The 20,160-nt window shown below is 38.0% G+C and overlaps 1 protein-coding gene across 1 annotated transcript in view; it reads left to right on the top strand.

Moving 5' to 3' along the window:
* MAGI2 (membrane associated guanylate kinase, WW and PDZ domain containing 2) overlaps positions 1 to 20,160 on the top strand; it is a 1,481,671-nt gene that overhangs the window by 948,895 nt on the left and 512,616 nt on the right. Inside the window, exon 5 of the mRNA XM_052638336.1 lies at positions 8,596 to 8,806. Within this exon, the coding sequence (XP_052494296.1) occupies positions 8,596 to 8,806 (211 nt within the window). The remainder of the gene's footprint in view (positions 1 to 8,595; positions 8,807 to 20,160) is intronic.

A 20,160-nucleotide genomic window follows, 5' to 3' on the forward strand; every position in this document is an offset into this window, starting at 1 on the left:
CAGATCTTTGAGCTCTGCTGAATATTTTATGGGAAGAAGGAAATTATTTGCTGAATCCAAAGAAATTATATTTAATTCTTCACAGAAATAAAATTATGCACAAATCTTGTTTTTTATAGGTCATTGTTTTTAAGACTGTATATTATTAACACCTATCCTTATCTCAAAGTTTCGACAGAATTTCTAGGAAATACAACAGTCCTAGTCAAAGGGAAATTTTTTTTAATTATTGTCATTCTCTAAAAATAAATATTCATTCTTTAATGAAATGGTTTTTGTTTATATTGTCAGGGCAAAAATAAACCCCTCCTCTGGTTTGCAAGGCATCTAATGGACCTAGAAACTCAAAATGAAATGCTCAAAACTGCCAGTGTTTGATGAAGTCTGTTCACATGAGCAGCAAGCGTCTTGGGGGAAATTCATTTACATATCCAAAAAATTCATGTTTGGATTTAACAATAAAACCATGCTAAGAAAAGTGTGATGGAGGTTTAAAAGGCCATTTCTATATGACCACTTCCTAATCAAGAAATACTTTCAAACCACTATGAAAGAAAAACATGCATGGGGTTATTTGCCTCTTTCTCCTTAGTCAGAATGTAAATAGTCTAAGGTTTCTCAAGTCATAGATTTGACACATATGAGATCTGTGTTAAGGCACATTTGTACACATATAATTTTAAGCTAAACTTCATGAGAGGGTAAGAATGTTAGCAAGAATGGCTGCACATACGCCTTGGTAAAATCTGTTCTTTCCCATCCCTAATTACTAAAAGTTTATTATGGTGATATATCCCGACAATGAAATATTATTTAGTGCTGAAAATAAATGAACTATAAAACTATTAAAAGACATCAAGCAGACTTAAATGTGTTTTACTAAGTGAAAGAAGCCAATCTGAAACAACTCTATACACTATGAGTGAGTGAGTGAGTGAGTAAAGTCGCTCAGTCGTGTCCGACTCTGCAACCCCGTGGACTGTAGCCCACCATGCTCCTCTGTCCATGGGATTTTCCAGGCAAGAGTACTGGAGTGGGTTGCCATTTCCTTCTCCAGAGGATCTTCCCGACCCAGGGATCAAACCCGGGTCTCCCACATTGTAGTCAGATGCTTTACCGTCTGAGCCACCAGGGAAGTCCTGTACACTATATAACATTCTGGAAAAGGCTAAACTATGGAGACAGTGAAAGTATCAATGGTTTCCAAGAGTTAGAGGGGCGAGACGGATGAAAGCAGAGCACAGAGGATTTTTAGAGCAGTCAAATCACCCTGTATATTTCAGTGGTGGCTATGTGTCATTATACAGTTGTTAAGACTCATAAAATATACATGGAGAAGGCAATGGCACCCCACTCCAGTATTCTGGCCTGGAAAATCCCATGGATGGAGGAGCCTGGTAGGCTGCAGTCCGTGGGGTCACTAAGAGTTGGATACTACTGAGCGAATTCACTTTCACTTTTCACTTTCATGCATTGGAAAAGGAAATGGCAACCCACTCCAGTGTTCTTGCCTGGAGAATCCCAGGGACGGGGAAGCCTGGGGGGCTGCCATCTATGGGGTCGCACAGAGTCAGACACGACTGATGCGACTTAGCAGCAGCATAAAATATACAACACCAGGAGTGAACCCTATTGTAAACTATAGACTTTGAGTGATAGCGATGTGTCATTGTAGTTTCGTCAGCTGTAAAATGTACTATGCTGTGGAGGATTAATAATGGGGGAGATAATGCATTTGTATGGTCAGAGAGTATTAGAGATTTCTGTTCCTTTCTCTTAATTTTGCTGTGAACTTAAAATTGATCTAAAATATAAAGTCTATTTTTTAAAAGTCCATTCTGATCTTAATGGGTACTTTCTCAGTTACTTATATAATACTCAACATATCTGATTTTATTAAATATTAAGCCACATACAAAAGAAAAACATATTATCTAAAATATAATGAAGTTAAATTCTACTCTCCTTATTAAGCAGGGAAATAATTGTAATGTAGCATGAAACAATAATTTATAGTCCTAGACATGATAAATATTGGTTCAGTGGATTGTGAGGTAAACCTGCGTAAATACTGTTTAATGAATTGGATTGTGTCCCCCACACCCACCCCCCGCCCCGCTCCAACATTCATATGTTGAAGTCCAAACCACCAAAATCACAGAAAATGAACTTATTTCCTATTTGGAAATAGGATGCGGCTATCTTAACTAAGTAGTAGTAGTTATTAGTTCTCCTAATAAAATAGTAGATCAGTAGGGTGGGCCCCTGACTGAGGATGACTAGTGTCCTTCAAAAAGGGAAATTAGACAAGCATCCAGGTAGCATACCATATGAAGACTGGAGTTAATGTTGCTACAAACCAGGAGATAATCAGAAGCCAGCAGAGAAGCCTGGAACAGACCCTCCTGTAGCACCTTCAGAGGGAGCATAGCCCTGCTGGTGAACACTTGTTCTAAGTTTTCTGTAAAAATAAATTTGTATTAAGTCATAAGTTTTGTTCTATGGTGTTATCATAGGACTAGCAAACTAATACAGACAATTTGGACCACAGTCTCCTTAACGGCCCACTGCCTGGCCTAGTTCTTAGCAGTTAGCAAGGTCTCAACAAATGCTTAATTAATGAATTAATGCAATTTTCCTGGTACACAAGGTAGGAAATATGATATCAGTTTCTTTCTTTGCTGACTGTTAAATAATGGAGATTCTCCGACAGCTGCCACAGGTGCTCTTGTTTCCATGTGTCCTATCACCTCCCTAATATTGTGTGCGGCTCTTTTGTGCCATTGCGTATCCCTCCCTAAATCACTGTGATAGTACCTGTATCATTATCCACTGTGAGGAAACATGTCCTTTCCACCCCTCATGTTGTCTTGCATATCAAAGAGGGTACTACTTGCTCTCCCAGTTCCTTGACTTATTCTGCCCGAAAGAGGTAGAGTGGCTTCTCTGAGTGGTTTATCTTTGAAGGATAATTCTGGGCCTGCTTCGCCCAATTCCTCTGCTTTTTTTTTAATCCCTCTGAATATTCTGCATGGCTCTTCCAGAAACAGGTTCTATGTCTGCGTGGGAAACCTACCCTAGTTCAGTACTCTCTTGGGCATACTGGCTTGATTCTACATTTCACCAGAAGCCCTTGACTCTCACCATAAACTGCATCCCTAGATTAGCCGTTATGAGCAGTAAATGTTGGAACTGTTGTGATTCTCCATTTGCTTTATTCATTTTTTTCTCTTATTTTGTTCAGATAAAGAAAACAAGTGCTGCTTATTACTTCCCTCTCAAACCAATTCTTAATAACCTGATAAAAATAGCTTTTTACTCTCCCTCATTAAACTCTTGTTAAATATCCTGCACACTGTAGATATTCGTGTTTGCTAATGTAACAATTGATTGATTAGATAAGAATAAAGGAATGAGTGAATAAATGAATTAAACTGGGAGAACTTGGCTCAGTGATCTCTGGTACATTAATAAATATAATTAGTGACATCTCCATTTTTCAGAGTGAAAAGGGGGACCTCCTGGGAACTAAAGACCTTCTGGGATTAAGTGCAACTGTGACCTGAACCAAGTATCAGTGCTTTACTGTGTGTACGTTAGTTACTCAGTCGTGTGTGACTCTTTGCAACCCCACGAACTGTAGCCCTCCAGGCTTCTCTGTCCATGGAATTCTCCAGGCAAGAATAGCGGAGTGGATTTCCATTCCCTTCTTCAGAGGATCTTCCCAACACAGGAGTCAAACTCTGATCTCCTGCATTGCAGGCAGATTATTTACCATTTGAGCTACAGAGAAGTCCCACCTTTCAGGAGATGTCTCACGTTTCTCTGGAAAATATAGTTATCAAGATGAGAAAAAAAGAAGAGTTGTTCATAGCTAATCTTTGTCTGTATCTGTCAGGATATTCTGTATTTTCTTTTTGTTCATTCACTTAATCCATTCCAACTTGGCTTTCCCACCTACCACTCCACTATAACTGCTCCCATATCTATCTGGTAGCTAATATCACCAGTGGCCTCTATATCACTAATTCCGCTAGATTTCACATCCTTATCTTTCTGTTGGCCTGCTGAGAGGTTCTGGCCACAGATAAGTGTTTACTCCTCACTGTCCTTTGCTTGGCTTGTGTGGCATGATCAACTGGTTTTTCTGTTAACTTCCCTGGCTGCTCTCTCCTGATCATTCTCTCACTGACTGTTAAATGTTGGAGTTCCTCAGCTAGCTATTCGAGGTATTCTTGTTTCCACTTGCTGAACTGTCTCTCTAGCAATTTCATTCACTCCTGTGGTTTAAATTATAATACAGTTTAGCCATGAAAGTGAAAATGAAGGTCGCTCAGTCGTGTCCAACTGTTTGCAACCCCATGGACTATACAGTCCATGGAATTCTCCAAGCCAGAATACTGAAGTGTGTGTAGCCTTTCCCTTCTCCAGGGGATCTTCCCAACCCAGGGATCGAACCCACGTCTGCTGCATTGCAGGCAGATTCTTTACCAGCTGAGCCACAAGGGAGGCCCACAGTCTAGCCATGTGCTGTTGTCTTTTAAATTTGGTGAATTCCCTAAGAACTCTCTGACTTGACATCTCCATTGTGAGTTTGAGATGAACCTCTATCTCTTGTGCCTAAAATTATACCCACTGGTTTCCCCACTCCTGACAGAGTCTTCCTGCTCCTCTCGTGGTGCTTAGCCCAGTGAATTGCTTTCCCCCTTTGGGTTTACCGTGACTTCTTATTTGTCCTTACCTGTACATTTGTTTAATCATATCAAATCTACATTCTAATTTTATTTTTCAGTTCATAGAAGAGTCATGCCATTGACACCATCATCTCTTGTCTCAATCACAAAAAATAACTCCCCACTGGTCTGTGAATATCTACTCTTAATACTTTCAAACCCCAAGAATAGCTAGGAGGATCTTTATGGAGAATGAAAATCTACTTGTGTCATCCCCTTGATTAAGGCACATCAGTACCTTCCCATTTCTCTCCAGGTACAGTTCCAAATTCTGAGCATGCTTTCTAAGGCTTAATCCGTTCCTTGCTTGTCTGTTTCTTTCTCCTTTACCTTTCTCTGAAAGAAGTCTCTTGACTCCATTTTCTAGTCTCAGATTTGTTAGCACACTGGAAAAGGGGCTTTCCTTGATTATGTAAGGTTAGATAAATGCATATACATGAGATCGCATCTTTCCCTTTGGTAACATTCATCACACTTAAAATTGCTTAAAGACTACACATCTTGACATATTTCAAGTTCCATGAGAGCAGGGATCATGTCTTTCTTGTTTGCTTTTCTGTCCTTGGTGCCTGACGCCAACTGAGTGTTTAATAAATATTAAATGAACATTGAATAAATGAATATGTTCAGATCATGACCTTGCATTTTCACTTTGCAAATGCATCATGACATTTGGAAGTACCTGAGAACAGTATGCTTCTTATATTGATAATTGCATGTTGTAATAAGGTATAACAAAGAACCTAAAGAGAAGAGTCCCTTCTCTTGCTGTTTCTTTCCTGAACAATTTACAAAGGTCAAATCTGTATGGAGAATCAGGTGGAAGACTACATCACTAAGGAATATATTGTTTTCATAAAATCCTCTTTTACAAAGAAGAAACAACAAAAACTTGTAAAATGTTCTTATCCTTCCTAATTCCTAAAGATTCTTCATATTGCTCTCTGAGATTGAGACACACAGGGAAAAAATTAATCCAAGCTGTTGATTAAGATGATAAGTACATTCTACTTTAGTTTACTCATCTTATATTGCTTTTATTAATTTTAAAGTTATAAAAATAGTAGCCAACTAATGCAGAGGTATGTTAAAAAAAATCTCCCACTTCCATCCAATTTTACTGCTTTGGGTTACTCAAAGCTGACAATCTATTATACATCTTTCCATCTTGTTTTTACAGTCTTATGATTATAAGCAAAATTATACATGTCTCTAACTTGGTGTTTGCTTATTTTAAAAAATGGAATTAATAGTGTACATGCATTATTCTTCAACTTAGATTATTCTTTAAACAATAATGATTGGCATCTTTTCCAGGTTGTAGGTCTTTACACTACATAGTTTTCCATGGTAAAGATAACCACAATTTATTTAATGATCTTCTCATTGATAGGCATCCAAATCATTTCCAGGTCTTTGCTACTACAGACAAATATACTGGTAGAGTAAGCCTTATTATTTAAGTATCTTTATATACTACCACCTTTATTTGTAGAGGATATTTCTCAAACAGGTTACTGAGGCAGACCATATATGTATTTGTATATTTTTTAATGTTAATAGTTATAAATTAGGTTCCCATACAGTTGTGGAATTTCCTGTTTCCAAGAGGGCTGCCTTATCATCACACTGGGATTGTATGTCAGTAGTGTCTCCTTCCAGTTTCTGGGTTAAGCCATCCCCACTACACCTTCTGCTGTGAAGAAGTCATATGATGCTCACTGCAGGTGGATTGGTTCTCTATTCTCAGCTACTTTCCATGTCTCCACCAGAGCATACTCGGACTTCTGCGTGATACCCATGTCTAAGGGAAGTCTTCGGAGTAGTACTTCCCAAATGTATTCATCCACTTATTTCTGACACCCTGATGGAAATTTGGAGCCACTCTGCAGGAAACATTCCTCCCAAAGTTCCAAACTAAAGTATTCCACAGACCATCTCTGCTTTTGGCTCCCTTGATCGTTTCTGTGGTTTCCCTCTTTGTACACTACCACAGCCCTGTCTGAAACCTAAATATAGTGGTGCTGAATCCCTGAATGAACCAAGGAATATCTGAAATCTAAATATTTGCTCTTTGGACTTCTCTTCCAACTGCCTTCTTACCTTGCAGGAAATTTCTCTGAACCTGAGCTTTCCAAAGGTAAGATTTAAAACACATGCTAGTAATGAATTTTCAATATAATATTTTCTTTTTTTTAAGAATCTGTCTTTAAAAAATACTGTAAGTTTCCTGAAATATGATCATCCTTCTTCTAACTATATTATGCAGGGTTTATTTTTTCTAAATTAAAAAAAAAATCTCCTTATCTCTCCCTACTTGGAGACCTATACTCTGATTTAATCATCATGATATATCAGATGCTGTCTTCTGGTAGCATCTGAGAAATAGTTGGGTTGGATACATGGGTGATATGCATTCAGAACTTCTGCATGTTTAAGAATGACTTTCTTTTACATAGATGAATAATATTTTGGTAAAGTTCTTGGGCTGCTATACTTTTCTTTTCCTCAAGTTACTACAGATATTATCTTACTATCTTTGAGCTCCGAGTATTACAAGTGAACGGTCTGATGATCTTCTATTCCTCTTTTTTGGGTTAAGTTTCTTCAGTATGGAAGCTGGTAAAGTTGCTTTTTAACACTGGAATTTGGAAATCTCACGTAGATGTGTTTAGGTGAAATGTATGCTTCATTAATTTGGCCTCAGATTCAGTAAACCATTTTGATTGGCAGACTCCTATGTCTCTTCATCTTAGGTAAATTTTAGTCTATTTTTATTGAATTTTAATTTTTTCCCCGTGTGTTCCTGTTCGTCATTCTGGATCTCATATCGTTTGCAAGTTGATATCCTTGGGTCTCAACGTCTGATATCCTTGGGTCCTCCAATCATTTTATTGTTTCTCTTAAAAGTGTACATTTCTTTTAGTTTTTGCTCTGTTGGATTAGGTTTCTATCGCAGCCATAAGAATTTACCACACATCTAGTTGCTTAAGATTGAAGGCAAAAGGAGAAGGGAGCAGCAGAGGATGAGATGGTTAGATAGCATCACCAACTCAGTGGACATGATTTTGAGCAAACTCTGGGAGACGGTGGAGGACAGGGAGGACAGTCCATGGGGTCGCAAAGAATCGACCTGACTTAGTGACTGAACAACAACAGTGGCCTAAAGCAGTGCGTATTTTTTTTTATCATACTGCTCTGTGGGTTAGAAGTCTGAAATGGGTCTCACTGGGCTAAATCAAGATTTCTAAAAGACTTATTTTCTAGAGACTCTAAAAGAAAATCCATGATTTTGCTTGCCAGCTTCTAAAGGTCAATCGCACTTCTTAGCTAGTGTTGGATCCCCTTCTGTCTTCAAAATCAGCAGCAATGCATTTCTTTGGCCAATGCTTCTGTTCAATAGTCATATCTCCCTCTTATAGTCCTCTTCTGCTTTCTTCTTGTACTTGTAAAGACCCTTGTCATTACAGCAAGCCCACCTGAATAATTGAAGATGATCTCCCAATCTCAAGGCCCTTCATTTAATTGATCCTGCAAATCTTCTTTTGCCACATAAGGTAACAATCACATGTTCCAGGGCGTAGGGCACAGGCATCCTTAGGGATTCATTGCTCTGTCTACCACACCTATATAATGATATGGTCCTCCAATTTAGTCATCAGGTTTAATTAGTTGTAGAATAGACTAGAATGATAAGTGAAAGAGGAACTCAGATAGGCCTACTGATAATTTTCAGAGGAGGTTGCAAGTATGCTTTTTCTGTTAGCTTTCAGAGAGCTCATTCCCTGGTGAGCATAGTCCATACTCACTCAGAAGGTACAGTGGCTGGAGTGACTAACCATGTACCCTTGTTTTTTTGTAGAATCCAGTGAACCTGAAGACAAGAGTGTAGGTGCCTCAGGGGAGACACCCTCCCAGCCTTATCCTGCACCAGTGTACAGTCAGCCTGAGGAGGTGAAGGAGCAGATGGATGATGCGAAACCAGCTAAACCTGAGGAGAATGAGGACTCAGACCCATTGCCTGACAACTGGGAAATGGCTTATACAGAGAAGGGTGAAGTCTACTTCATTGAGTGAGTCTCACACATTTCTCTGAACATTTTCGCAAAGATCATAGCAGTATTTTAATGATGTAACAGATGGAGAGGTGGGTCAGAATAATTTGAATTTTATTGATTGTGATATTACCTTCTTTGTGAGAGAATAATGGGATGGCACCTTGATACAGCTAAAGATGCTAGATTACAGCTATAAACCAAATAATGAATTAAACAATGCCACTGTAAAATTTGTTGCAATCATGACTGAGGAGGCAAATATCCATGTGATGTTACTTTTGAATTGGAAATAGGGAGGAAATGCTTACTCTACCCTTCTAAGACATCTGTGTAGCTCAAATGAGATAATCCCCATTTTTTGAATGAAATTGCTGGAAACCTCCACCATCATGTCCAATGGTTTGATTGAATGCCAACTATTGAGGGCCAAATACTTGCTAATCATGAATGAGAATATTTTAAGCATTTGACCCTAAGGTCAGCTGTCAATAAAATCACGTGTTTGGTATAGTTTGTCATATTTATTTTTATTATATCCCATTCTATTTATTGCTTACCTTTTTATGATTTACCAAGGAAAATGAAGGGCTAATTCTGAACTAACTAGTGATGCATACTCAGTCTAATCTTTCCTTTCACTTGGGATGTTTTTTTCCCCAAACTCAGTTTTTATATATTTTATTAACAGCATTGCCTAGCTTTCCTTTTCTTTATCTTCTTGGAGTAGAACAACTTTTTTTAACCCCCTGAGTTGAAGATCGTGGCTAAATATTAAATTGTTGATGTGCATGAGACAATCAAAATGTTCATTAGAAAGGTAAAAAACTAAATATATGATAAATGAACAACAACCCTTATTCCCTCAAAGCTGTAGGAGACTCAGAGGGAAACATTAACAGAATCTGAAGTTTTCAGTTCAGATAGTAGATAAAAATATGTAAACTCTTGATTACTCAAGAAAACTATTAAAACTAGATTTTCTTTCCAAACCTGGAGTGATTTGTGACTTAGATCTCCATAGGCAGAACTCAATTGTGAAACTGAAATGTACCACATGCCAATATTTAATTTTCACATGAAAACTTTATAACAGGTGGCCAAGGGAATACATAATCAGGTAATTACTTGGTGCTCTGCTTGACTCCAACATGGATGGGCAATGCATGAAATACATTGCTACCATTCATCTTTTGACAAATCTTATGTTACAAAAAAGAATAAAATTCTCTTGCATATTTCTTATGGCTATAATCAATGACCCACAGGCATCCTTTTATCAATTAATTGGAAAAAAGAAGGTCATACAGAATTTTTTAAATGTTTGAATGTATTTATATCAAAAACATAATTTTGTCATCGATAAGCTTAGCATAGCACCATTGTAGACCAGAAATCAAGGTATAAACCTAGATGTGAGGTCTCACATTGGTGCTCAGAACAGTTGTTTAGAACAGGGAGACTGACTACGCACACATTTTTATTGCGTAATATAGGTGGAGTAAGACTATGTGGAAATAAGAAAAACAGCATGGCAAGCTGATGAAAGAACTATTTTCTTACAGTGCTTTCAATAATGCAATTATAAAAACCTCCTTTTTTGTGATTATAAAATAAACTTTCCCCTTTTAACTGAGTCAGATTTGGGGATTACGGAGAAAAGAGATTTCATAAGACAGAAGCTTTATTTGTGGTTTATAGTAAATGATGAGGCTCTGTCAAGACTTGGGAGAATGGACCAAAATGATTCTGTTAATATGCTAGTCAGACATCCAGTATCAGAATCAAAAGACTCATTAGGGTTTGTCCCTGGTCTTAAATTTATTGTCACACTGGGGAAGAAAGAATAAGAGGGATAGTTAAAACAATTAGTCAACCACTCATTCCTGAATTTTGTGATACAATTTCAGTAACATACACTTAAGTAATAAAAGGAAGCATTATAGGAAAGGTAAAATAATGTAGACTTGAGAAGTTGGTACTAGGTAAATAGTACACTCCAGGTATAAGAACTGTCATTACAAAAACCAGATACTTTATGTGTTAGGAGTAGGGAGAAGATGCCCAGACCTACTATAGAGATGTTAGTTGGTGGAAACCGTGTTAAATGATGGCTCCATTCTCATTTTGCTTGATCATTAGTGCTTTTGAAAAACAAGCAGAGGCTTTTGCCTATTTATCTTCTTCCTATTACTGTAGGGAAGGATGAATGAATAGTATTAGGAGCAGAGATGGGGTGAGCTGAAAAATTAAAACAAAAAAGAGGAGACAATTTCATTTGCAACATGAATGTTAATGCTAAGGGAGATTCATCCAGAGGTCAAGGAGAGGGAAGAAGCCTGGAGTAAAGGCTGAAGTGAGAGTGTGATGGGAAAGTGATTAAACTCGGAGGCAGGGGCAGATGCCTGCTTAAGTAGGTCATTCACAGAATGGAGGTATCCCCTGGCCCACCCTTCATCCTGGACCAGCTTGAAATCTGTCTTTTCTTCCTTCAAAAACCTTACTTTGACTCATAAGACCCAGTGATACAAGCTCAGGTATCCCAGAGCAGGGAGGGGTCAGGCAGTGTCTTTTTCACTTGGTGCCTCATTTTCACACTGTTGCCACCTCTGCCGCCTGTTCCTTTCTCTATGGCCTACATTTAGCTCTGCTGTCCTCCCTTCTCAGTGACTTCCTCCAGACCACTTTCACTCTATGCTCTGGAATGCTCCTTCCCAACTACGTTTGGCAAAAGCAGCACTTCAACCCACAGGTTATCTTTGGTGCTGATACTGCAGTGAATGCTTACCTGGATATAGTCCGTGCTGTAAAAGCCCTGTGGAAACAGGCTGGTAGGGCAGGAGAAGCAACAGCACAGGCACCGTGATGGGCCGTTAGGACTTGCTTAGGGACTGAGCCGTGATGTGGCCCAGAGTTTCTGGCCAAGAAGCTTATAAAACAATACTATTTGTAACGCAGAAGTTTGTAGTTCTGAAGCTAAGTCAGAGTAAAGAAAGAAAAAGAAAAGTAGAGTAATTTTAAGAGAAAGGTAAAACAGAAGGAAATGTAGAAGAGGTGGAAAATTAGACAGATTACAGCTCTCTCTGAAGAGAGCTGACACCAGTGGAAACACTTCTGCTAAAAATGTGTGAGAGCTGCTTAGAGTAATGGGAGCCCCTGGTAGATTAACATGTACTCATTGTTTTTGTTGTTCAGTCACTAAGTTGTGTCCATCCCTTTGTGACCCCATGGACTGCAGCACACCATGCTTCCTTGTCCTTCACTATAACTCATGTCCATTGAGTTGGTGATGCCATTACACTTTACTGAATTTTGTCTCCAATGAAACAAATATTGTAATCAAACATAAATAAGTGAAACAGAGGAAAAGGAACCTATGGTTCTGTATAAAATTTAAATATAATTCTATATTCATTTCTGAGTTGTTGTTTGGTCACAGCAGATCCCATTGACTGCAGCATGCTAGGCTTCCCAGTCTTTCACTATCTCCTAGTTCAGTCGCTCAGTCGTGTCTGACTCTTTGCAACCCCATGGACAGCAGCAAGCCAGGCTTCCCTGTCCATCACCAACTCCCAGAGCTTACTCAAACTCATGTCCTTTGAGTCAGTGATGCCATCCAATCATCTTATCCATCCTCTGTCATCCACTTCACCTCCCAGCTTCAATCTTTCCCAGCACCAGGGTCTTTTCCAATGAGTTAGTTCTTCACATCAGATGGCCAAAGTATTGGACTTTCAGCTTCAGCATCGGTCCTTCCAATGAATACTCAGGACTCATTTCCTTTAGGATGGACTGGTTGGATCTCCTTGCAGTCCAAGGGACTCTCAAGAGTCTTCTCCAACACCACAGTTCAAAAGCATCAAATCTTCAGTACTCAGCTTTCTTTATAATCCAACTCTCACATCCACACATGACCACTGGAAAAACCATAGCCTTGACTAGGTGGACTTTTGTTGACAGAGTAATGTCTCTGCTTTTCAATATGCTATCTAGGTTGGTCATAACTTTCCTACCAAGGAGTAAGCATCTTTTAATTTCTTGGCTGCAATCACCATCTGCAGTGACTTTGGAGCCCCCAAAAATAAAGTCAGACACTGTTTCCCCATCTATTTGCCATGAAGTGATGGGACCAGATGCCATGATCTTCGTTTCCTGAATGGTGAGCTTTAAGCCAACTTTTTCACTCTCCTCTTTCACTTTCATCAAGAGGCTGTTTAGTTCTTCTTCACTTTCTAACATAAGGGTGGTGTCATCAGCATAACAGAGGTTATTGAGGCAATCTTGATTCCAGCTTCTGCTTCATCCAGCCCAGCGTTTCATATGATGTAACCAGTCCATTCTGAAGGAGATCAACCCTGGGATTTCTTTGGAAGGAATGATGCTAAAGCTGAAACTCCAGTACTTTGGCCACCTCATGCGAAGAGTTGACTCATTGAAAAAGACTCTGATGCTGGGAGGGATTGGGGGCAGGAGGAGAAGGGGATGACTGAGGATGAGATGGCTGGATGGCATCACGGACTCGATGGATGTGAGTCTGACTGAACTCCAGGAGATGGTGATGAACAGGGAGGCCTGGCGTGCTGCAATTTATGGGGTCACAAAGAGTCGGACATGACTGAGCGACTGAACTGAACTGAACTGAACTAATCTGCTGCTGCTAAGTTGTTTCAGTCATGTCCAACTCTGTGCAACCCCATAGACGGCAGCCCACCAGGCTCCCCCGTCCCTGGGATTCTCTGGGCAAGATCACTGGAGTGAGTTGCCATTTCCTTCTCCAGTGCATGAAAGTGAAAAGTGAAAGTGAGGTTGCCCAGTCGTGTCTGACTCTTAGCAACCCCATGGACTGCAGCCTACCCGGCTCCTCTGTCCATGGGATTTTTCAGGCAAGAGTACCGGAGTGGGGTGCCATTGCCTTCTCCAGATGTACTGTGAATATAAGTTAAATAAGCAGGGTGACAATACACATCCTTGATGTACTCCTTTCCTGATTTGGAACCAGTTTGTTGTTTCATGTCCAGTTCTAATTTTGCTTCCTGACCTGCATACAAACTTCTCAAGAGGCAGGTCAGGTGGTTTGGTATACTGATCTCTTTAAGAACTTTCCACAGTTTGTTGTGATCCACACAGTCAAAGGCTTTGGCATAGTCAATAAAGCAGAAGTAGATGTTTTTCTGGAACTCTCTTGCTTTTTCAATGATCCAACAGATGTTGTCAATTTGATCTGTGATTCCTCTGCCTCTTCTAAATCTAGCTTGAACATCTGGAAGTTCACGGTTCACATACTGTTGAAGCTTGGCTTGTAGAATTTTGAGCTTTACTTTGCTAGCATGTAAGTTTGCTCAAATTCATGTCCATTGAATTGGTGATGCCATCCAACCATCTCATCCTCTGTCGTTCCCTCCTCCTTCCTTCAGTCTTTCCCAGCATCAGAATATTTTCCAATGAATTGGCTCTTTGCATCAGGTGGCCAAAGTATTGGGACTTCAGTTTCAGCATTGGTCCTTCCAATGAATATTCAAGGTTGATTTCCTTTAGGATTGACTGGTTGGACCTCCTTGTTGTCCAAGGGACTCTCAAGAATCTTCTCTAACACCACAGTTCAAAAGCCTTAATTCTTTGGGTTTCAGCCTTTTTTATGGTCCTAAAGCTATTTAATTCTATTTATGGTCCTGAAGCTAGTGGAGGTGATGGGATTCCAGTGGAGCTGTTAAAATCCTTTAAATGATGCTGTTAAAGTGCTGCACTCGATATGTCAGCAGATTTGGAAAACTTAGCAGTGGCCACAAGACTGGAAATGGTTAGTTCCATTTCTGAGTAGAAGGGAATTCTACCTATGCTTAAATGAAGTATTCATTTAAATACATATTAAAATATTGTTGTTGTTCTGTCACCCAGTCATTTCCAACTCCGTGCAACCCCGTGTACTGTAGCACACCAGGCCTCTCTGTCCCTCACCATCTCCTGAAGTTTGCCCAAGTTCATATCCATTGCATCAGTGATGCCATCTGGCCATCTCATCCTCTGATGCCCTCTTCTCCTTCTGCCCTCAATCTTTCCCAGCATCAGGGACTTTTCCAATGAGTCAACTATTCTCATTAGATGACCAAAATACTAGAGTTTGAGCTTCAGCATCAGTCCTTCCAGTGGATATTCAGGGTTGATTTCCTTTAAGATTGACTGGTTTGATCTCCTTGCTCTCCATGGAACTCTCTGGAGTCTTCTCCAGTACCACAGTTCAAAGGCATCAATCCTTTGGCAGTCTGCATTCTTTATTGTCCAACTCTCGCTGTCAGTTGGTAAAGAATCCACCTACAATGCAGAAGACTCTGGTTTGATTCCTGGGTCAGAAAGATCCGCTGGAGAAGGGATAGGCTACCCATTCCAGTATTCTTGGCCTTCCCTTGTGGCTCAGCTGGTAAAGAATCCGCCTGCAATGCAGGAGACCTGGGTTTGATTCCTAGGTTGGGAAGATCCCCTGAAGAAGGGAATGGCTACCCAGTCCTCTATTCTGGCTGGAGAATTCCATGGACTGCGTAGTCCATGGGGTCACAAAGAGTCATACATGATTGAATGACTTTCACTTTCTCACAACTGTATGTGACCACTGGGAAGACCATAGCCTTTATTATATGGACCTTCATCAGCAAAGTAATGTCTCTGCTTTTCAACACAGTGTCTAGGTGTATCATAGCTTTCCTGCCAAGAAGCAAACACTTTCTGATTTCATGGCTGCAGTCACCATCCATGTGGTTTTAGAGCCCAAGAAGAAGAAATCTGTCACTACTTCCACTTTTCCTGCCTCTATTTGTCGGGAAGTAATGGGGCAGGATGCCATGATCTTAGTTTTTTCAGTATTTAGTTTTAAGCCAGCTATTTTATTCTCCTCCTTCACCCTCATCAAGACATTCTTTAGTTCCCCTGTTGTTCTTTAGTTTCCCTTTAGTTCCTTATTATATATGTATATATATATATACACATATATATATTTATAAATATTTACATATATATATAAAACCTTTGAGTTAAGGTAATGAGGTATTTAATTTTTGTCATCTATGCAACGTTTTAAAATAATTATTGATTTACTCAGTATTGACAAATAGTTTATATGTCTCACTCTTTACAAGTGCTACAGATAAAAGATGTGGGAAATTTTTATCATTGTTCTCAATATTGAACAAAAGGGGCAATTATTTCCCACAGTCTTCAAGACTCCTTCTTTTGTTGAATAATTAAAGCAGATTCCTTTTATCACTTATAGTGACATTTAATGGAAAAAGGTGAGTATCTGAACAAGTATTTTTAAAAAACAGAATTTTAAATTGCAGAGAACTCTTCACATGAGGTGGCCAAAGTACTGGAGTTTCAGCTTTAGCATCATTCCTTCCAAAGATATCCCAGGGCTGATCTCCTTCAGAATGGACTGGTTGACGACTTTCAAGTGTATACTATTGTTTAAAACCAATAGTCTCCTTAACTCATAATATCTTCTTCATTAATATTATCTTTTTAAATAGTAGATTAATTGTACCTTCAAATTAGTAATAATGATTACCACATATTTAGTGCCTACATTTTACAGTCTGTGTTCAGCTTACTTAGCAGTAAAGCTAATATGTTAAGCATTTACATTGTGCTTATTTATTTCTCATTTTGGGAACCTAAAACTTATAGAGGCACCTTGCCTTTGGTCATATAACCAGGAAATGACAAAGCTAGGATGCTTTGATTTCATTTATTCAACACATATTTATTGGGTACACCCTGTGTTCTAGGAACTATTTTATTAAACCCTGGGTTACAGTGGTCAACAAAACTGACAACATTCCTATTTCCATATTTTCATGGGCAAAATGTGGCTACAGGGTCCTTGCTGTTAACTAAGTTGCCATGGTGCCTTCTTTACATATATTGTATGATAGTGTTAGTCACTCAGTTGTGTTCAACTCTTGACATCCCTTTGAAGCACTTGAGGTACTCCCATTTTATACATGAGATTCTGAGGCACCTTGGACAAATTAACATTCCCAAGGTCTTACGGCTTTGTGACCCTGCAAAGCCACTGACATTATCCCATGCTACTTCCAATATGTAAACGGGCACTGGCTAAAAGAAAAGAAAAAAACAGACTTTTATATTACAAATGGTATTTGTTTTATAAGTTTCTCAGCCAGAATTTACTATTTCAGAGGCTAAATGTTCCATAAAGAATTGCTGCCACAGGGTTAATCTGGATTGACATGCTTTGGGAATCCCATTAAATTAGTTCTTTGTTTGGGAGTCAGTTTAGTTAGTGACATAAAAGAGACTGCTATTGCTTTGGCAAAAAACAAAACAGCAACAAGAACCTATTTGTTTACTAACATCTTCCCGAATAGCAGTGAACACTATGTCATCTTAAATAATAGATTTTTAAAAATGAGCTTTTGAAACCGAAAATCACCTATGGAGAATGTCTTGGATATACAGGCTTTCCCAAATTCTAAATAAGACACATGATCTATTTCATCTGTTGTTGCTATTTCTATATTTTCTTAAGTTCTAAGTAAATCACCAATTCCCATTTTCAACAAATTTAGTACTTTCAGTTATTGAAAGAAAATGAAATATTTTTGAAATTTACTGGAAAGAAAAGTTGGTTTTTTGGTAAAGTCTAAATGTTTTCTCATTCTAGGCTCGGTGTATACCAACATCTGGTCTTTGCTTACTCTCTGTTATTTGTTTTACAATAGCAGTAGATATATTGAATATTTTTTTTCTGTACAAGGTTCTAGTGTAGTCTCCAGACAGAAAATAAGGGTTCAGACAAAATAGTTTGCAACAAACACTCATAATATCCAGGATAAATTTATAATAAAACCTCTTTTAAAAATATATTCTAAATATATGAAAGGCAATATGATGACAAGCTCATAATTCATGTGCTTAACAAAATTTTAAGAATATTGTTTAGGAAACAGATAACCACTATAAAGGTCATTGACAATTTTTATGTGGATTATCGATGTATAAATAGAAAAGATTAAGCAGTACAATTGAAGTCTTACATAGAAAAGCTTCTACTGTTCATTATCAATTAGATGTGTCCAGTCATTGTTCAACAGTTCTTCCTTCTGAAATAATGATCAAGAGGGAAGACAAAATCTTTCAGAAACTGACATAATCAATCTGAGGACTTTACTGACTATTATATGAAATGTAAATATCTATATTCCTTTAGAAATGAATGTTAATTTTTAAAAATACATAAAATACAGCCAGTAATCTCTGTGTTATTTCTGATTCTGAACATATGTGACTACTGCTAGAATTTTAACATTCACATGCATCTTAAATCGCTCAGAGGACTCTAAAATGTTTTTCTGGGCCTTGTTTACCTTGTTACTATGTCTCATGCTGTCAAATATTATTGAGTTCAATCTGTTTTTATTCTCCCAGGGTAGTCGTTCCCAAGATGAAAATGCAGTTTATCTAATAAAAACTAAGATTCAGAATTGGCTTTTCTGGAGAACTTTCAAAATTCAATGTGTTTATCATTGTTTTAAGTCTGTTACTATTTTTTAAAGAAAACAGAGCAAAGGAAAGGAGTATATTTGATAATAAAAGTTTCTTATCCACTAATCAAATTTCAGTTGATGGAATGCCATCTAGTATTTGTGCAGTAGTGAAAATATTATTTTGATTTCAGTGTCAGTACAAAGGTAGGAAGAAAAGAATAAAAGAGAACAGAATGAAGAGAAAAATGAAAAGAGGAGTTGTCTTAAAATTGGATTTGAATTGGGTCAACATTGAGCCTTTTGTATACCTAGGAAACCATTAACAGGTTTGAGCCCAACTGGAAAAACATAGAGTAAATGAAAAAAAAAAAAAGAATAGAGGATAGAGTGGGCATGACCTGTGTGAAAATTTTGTTTTACTCCTAATAAATACTCTGCTCATTTGAAAGCTTTTTTATTAACCTAATTGTTTATAACCTCTCTGACTCAATATTCACATGTAGATTATATACATCACCATTGAAAGACTATTCTGGAAAAAATATTCAAATTTGATTTTAAATGATTTGAATAGAGAATTCAAGTTTATAAGGAGAAAGTATTTTTAGTGATAATATCGCTACGCATGTACAGTTTAATATAATACCAAGTACAAGGCATTTAACACAAAGGAATTTAATCAGTGATTACTATTGTCACAAAGGAGATAAAAGTCTCAGTTTGTAAACCATTGGCTATGAAACTAGGAAAAAGATTTTTAACTGTTATCCAAGAGAGTGAAATAAAGCTTCTCTGTATAAAAAGCAAAGTTTTAGATTTATTATGTCTCTGGTTTCAGATCATTAAAAAAAAAAAAACACTTGGCGTTGGGAATCAGATATGTCTGTATAATGCTAGCTGTTTTACTTTCATGCACTAGGTATGTATCCTTAGGCAAGTCACTCATCTTCTCTCAGCCTTCCTTTTTCTGTAAAATGGAGTTAAAAATACTAGCCACAAAGACTCTTTAGCATTAAATGAAGTGATGCTATGGAAGTTCTAGCGCAGTCCCTGACAAAATAGGCAATCGGGAAATGTTACAAGATAATAAGAATATCTTTGCAGTGGTATGGCATAATGTCAGCAGCTTTTCCTGTTAAAGGGAAGCATTTTCTGTATGAGAAGACTGTTTCCTCGGCAGATAAGATGTCATTATTTATTGTGCTGCTTTTGTCAATTTGGAAAAAGGCTAAACTTAAAAAATATCCAGAAATTTCAAATTCATTACAAGTCAGCCTATCACATGTCTTCAAGGCCATTCTGATGAGAATTTAGAGTAGAATTGCAGAGCTGAATGAAATTTCACTTCTGGTTTACTCCGGTCCTCCTGGATGGTTTAACGTCAAAGACTTTTGGATATACTATTTTTTAAGGTTTTCATTAAGGTTTTAAAATATGACAGTGATAGAACTTGAATAGCTACTGACTCCACTTGATCTCTTACTCTTCATAATCATCACATTAACTTTAGCCATAGAAATACATAGAGTAGTATATTACTATGATTCAAAGTTCCTGGAAAATATATATTTCAGTCCTCAACTAGAAAAAGTTTCTTTGCAAAGGCAGCCTATATATGTGTATGTGTCTCTGTAGAAGAAACTAGTATTGAAATACAGGGTTAGATAGAATTAGCATCTTACCTTCTTGTTATTCATCCTCCTCACAATTTGGGGAAAAGCAGAAAATTGGTGTTCTGCATCTGCATCTTCTCTAGTAATGACAGTGACAGGAAATCACATTCTTAACTCTTGAGGAAGGATGGTGTGCAGACTGTGAAAAATCCTCAGTGGTCCCCTTTTACACGATCTCCTGCCCAATGTCAAATCTTATTTT

Source organism: Budorcas taxicolor, chromosome 4 (genome assembly GCF_023091745.1).
Source record: "Budorcas taxicolor isolate Tak-1 chromosome 4, Takin1.1, whole genome shotgun sequence".
NCBI classification, from domain to species: domain Eukaryota; kingdom Metazoa; phylum Chordata; class Mammalia; order Artiodactyla; family Bovidae; genus Budorcas; species Budorcas taxicolor.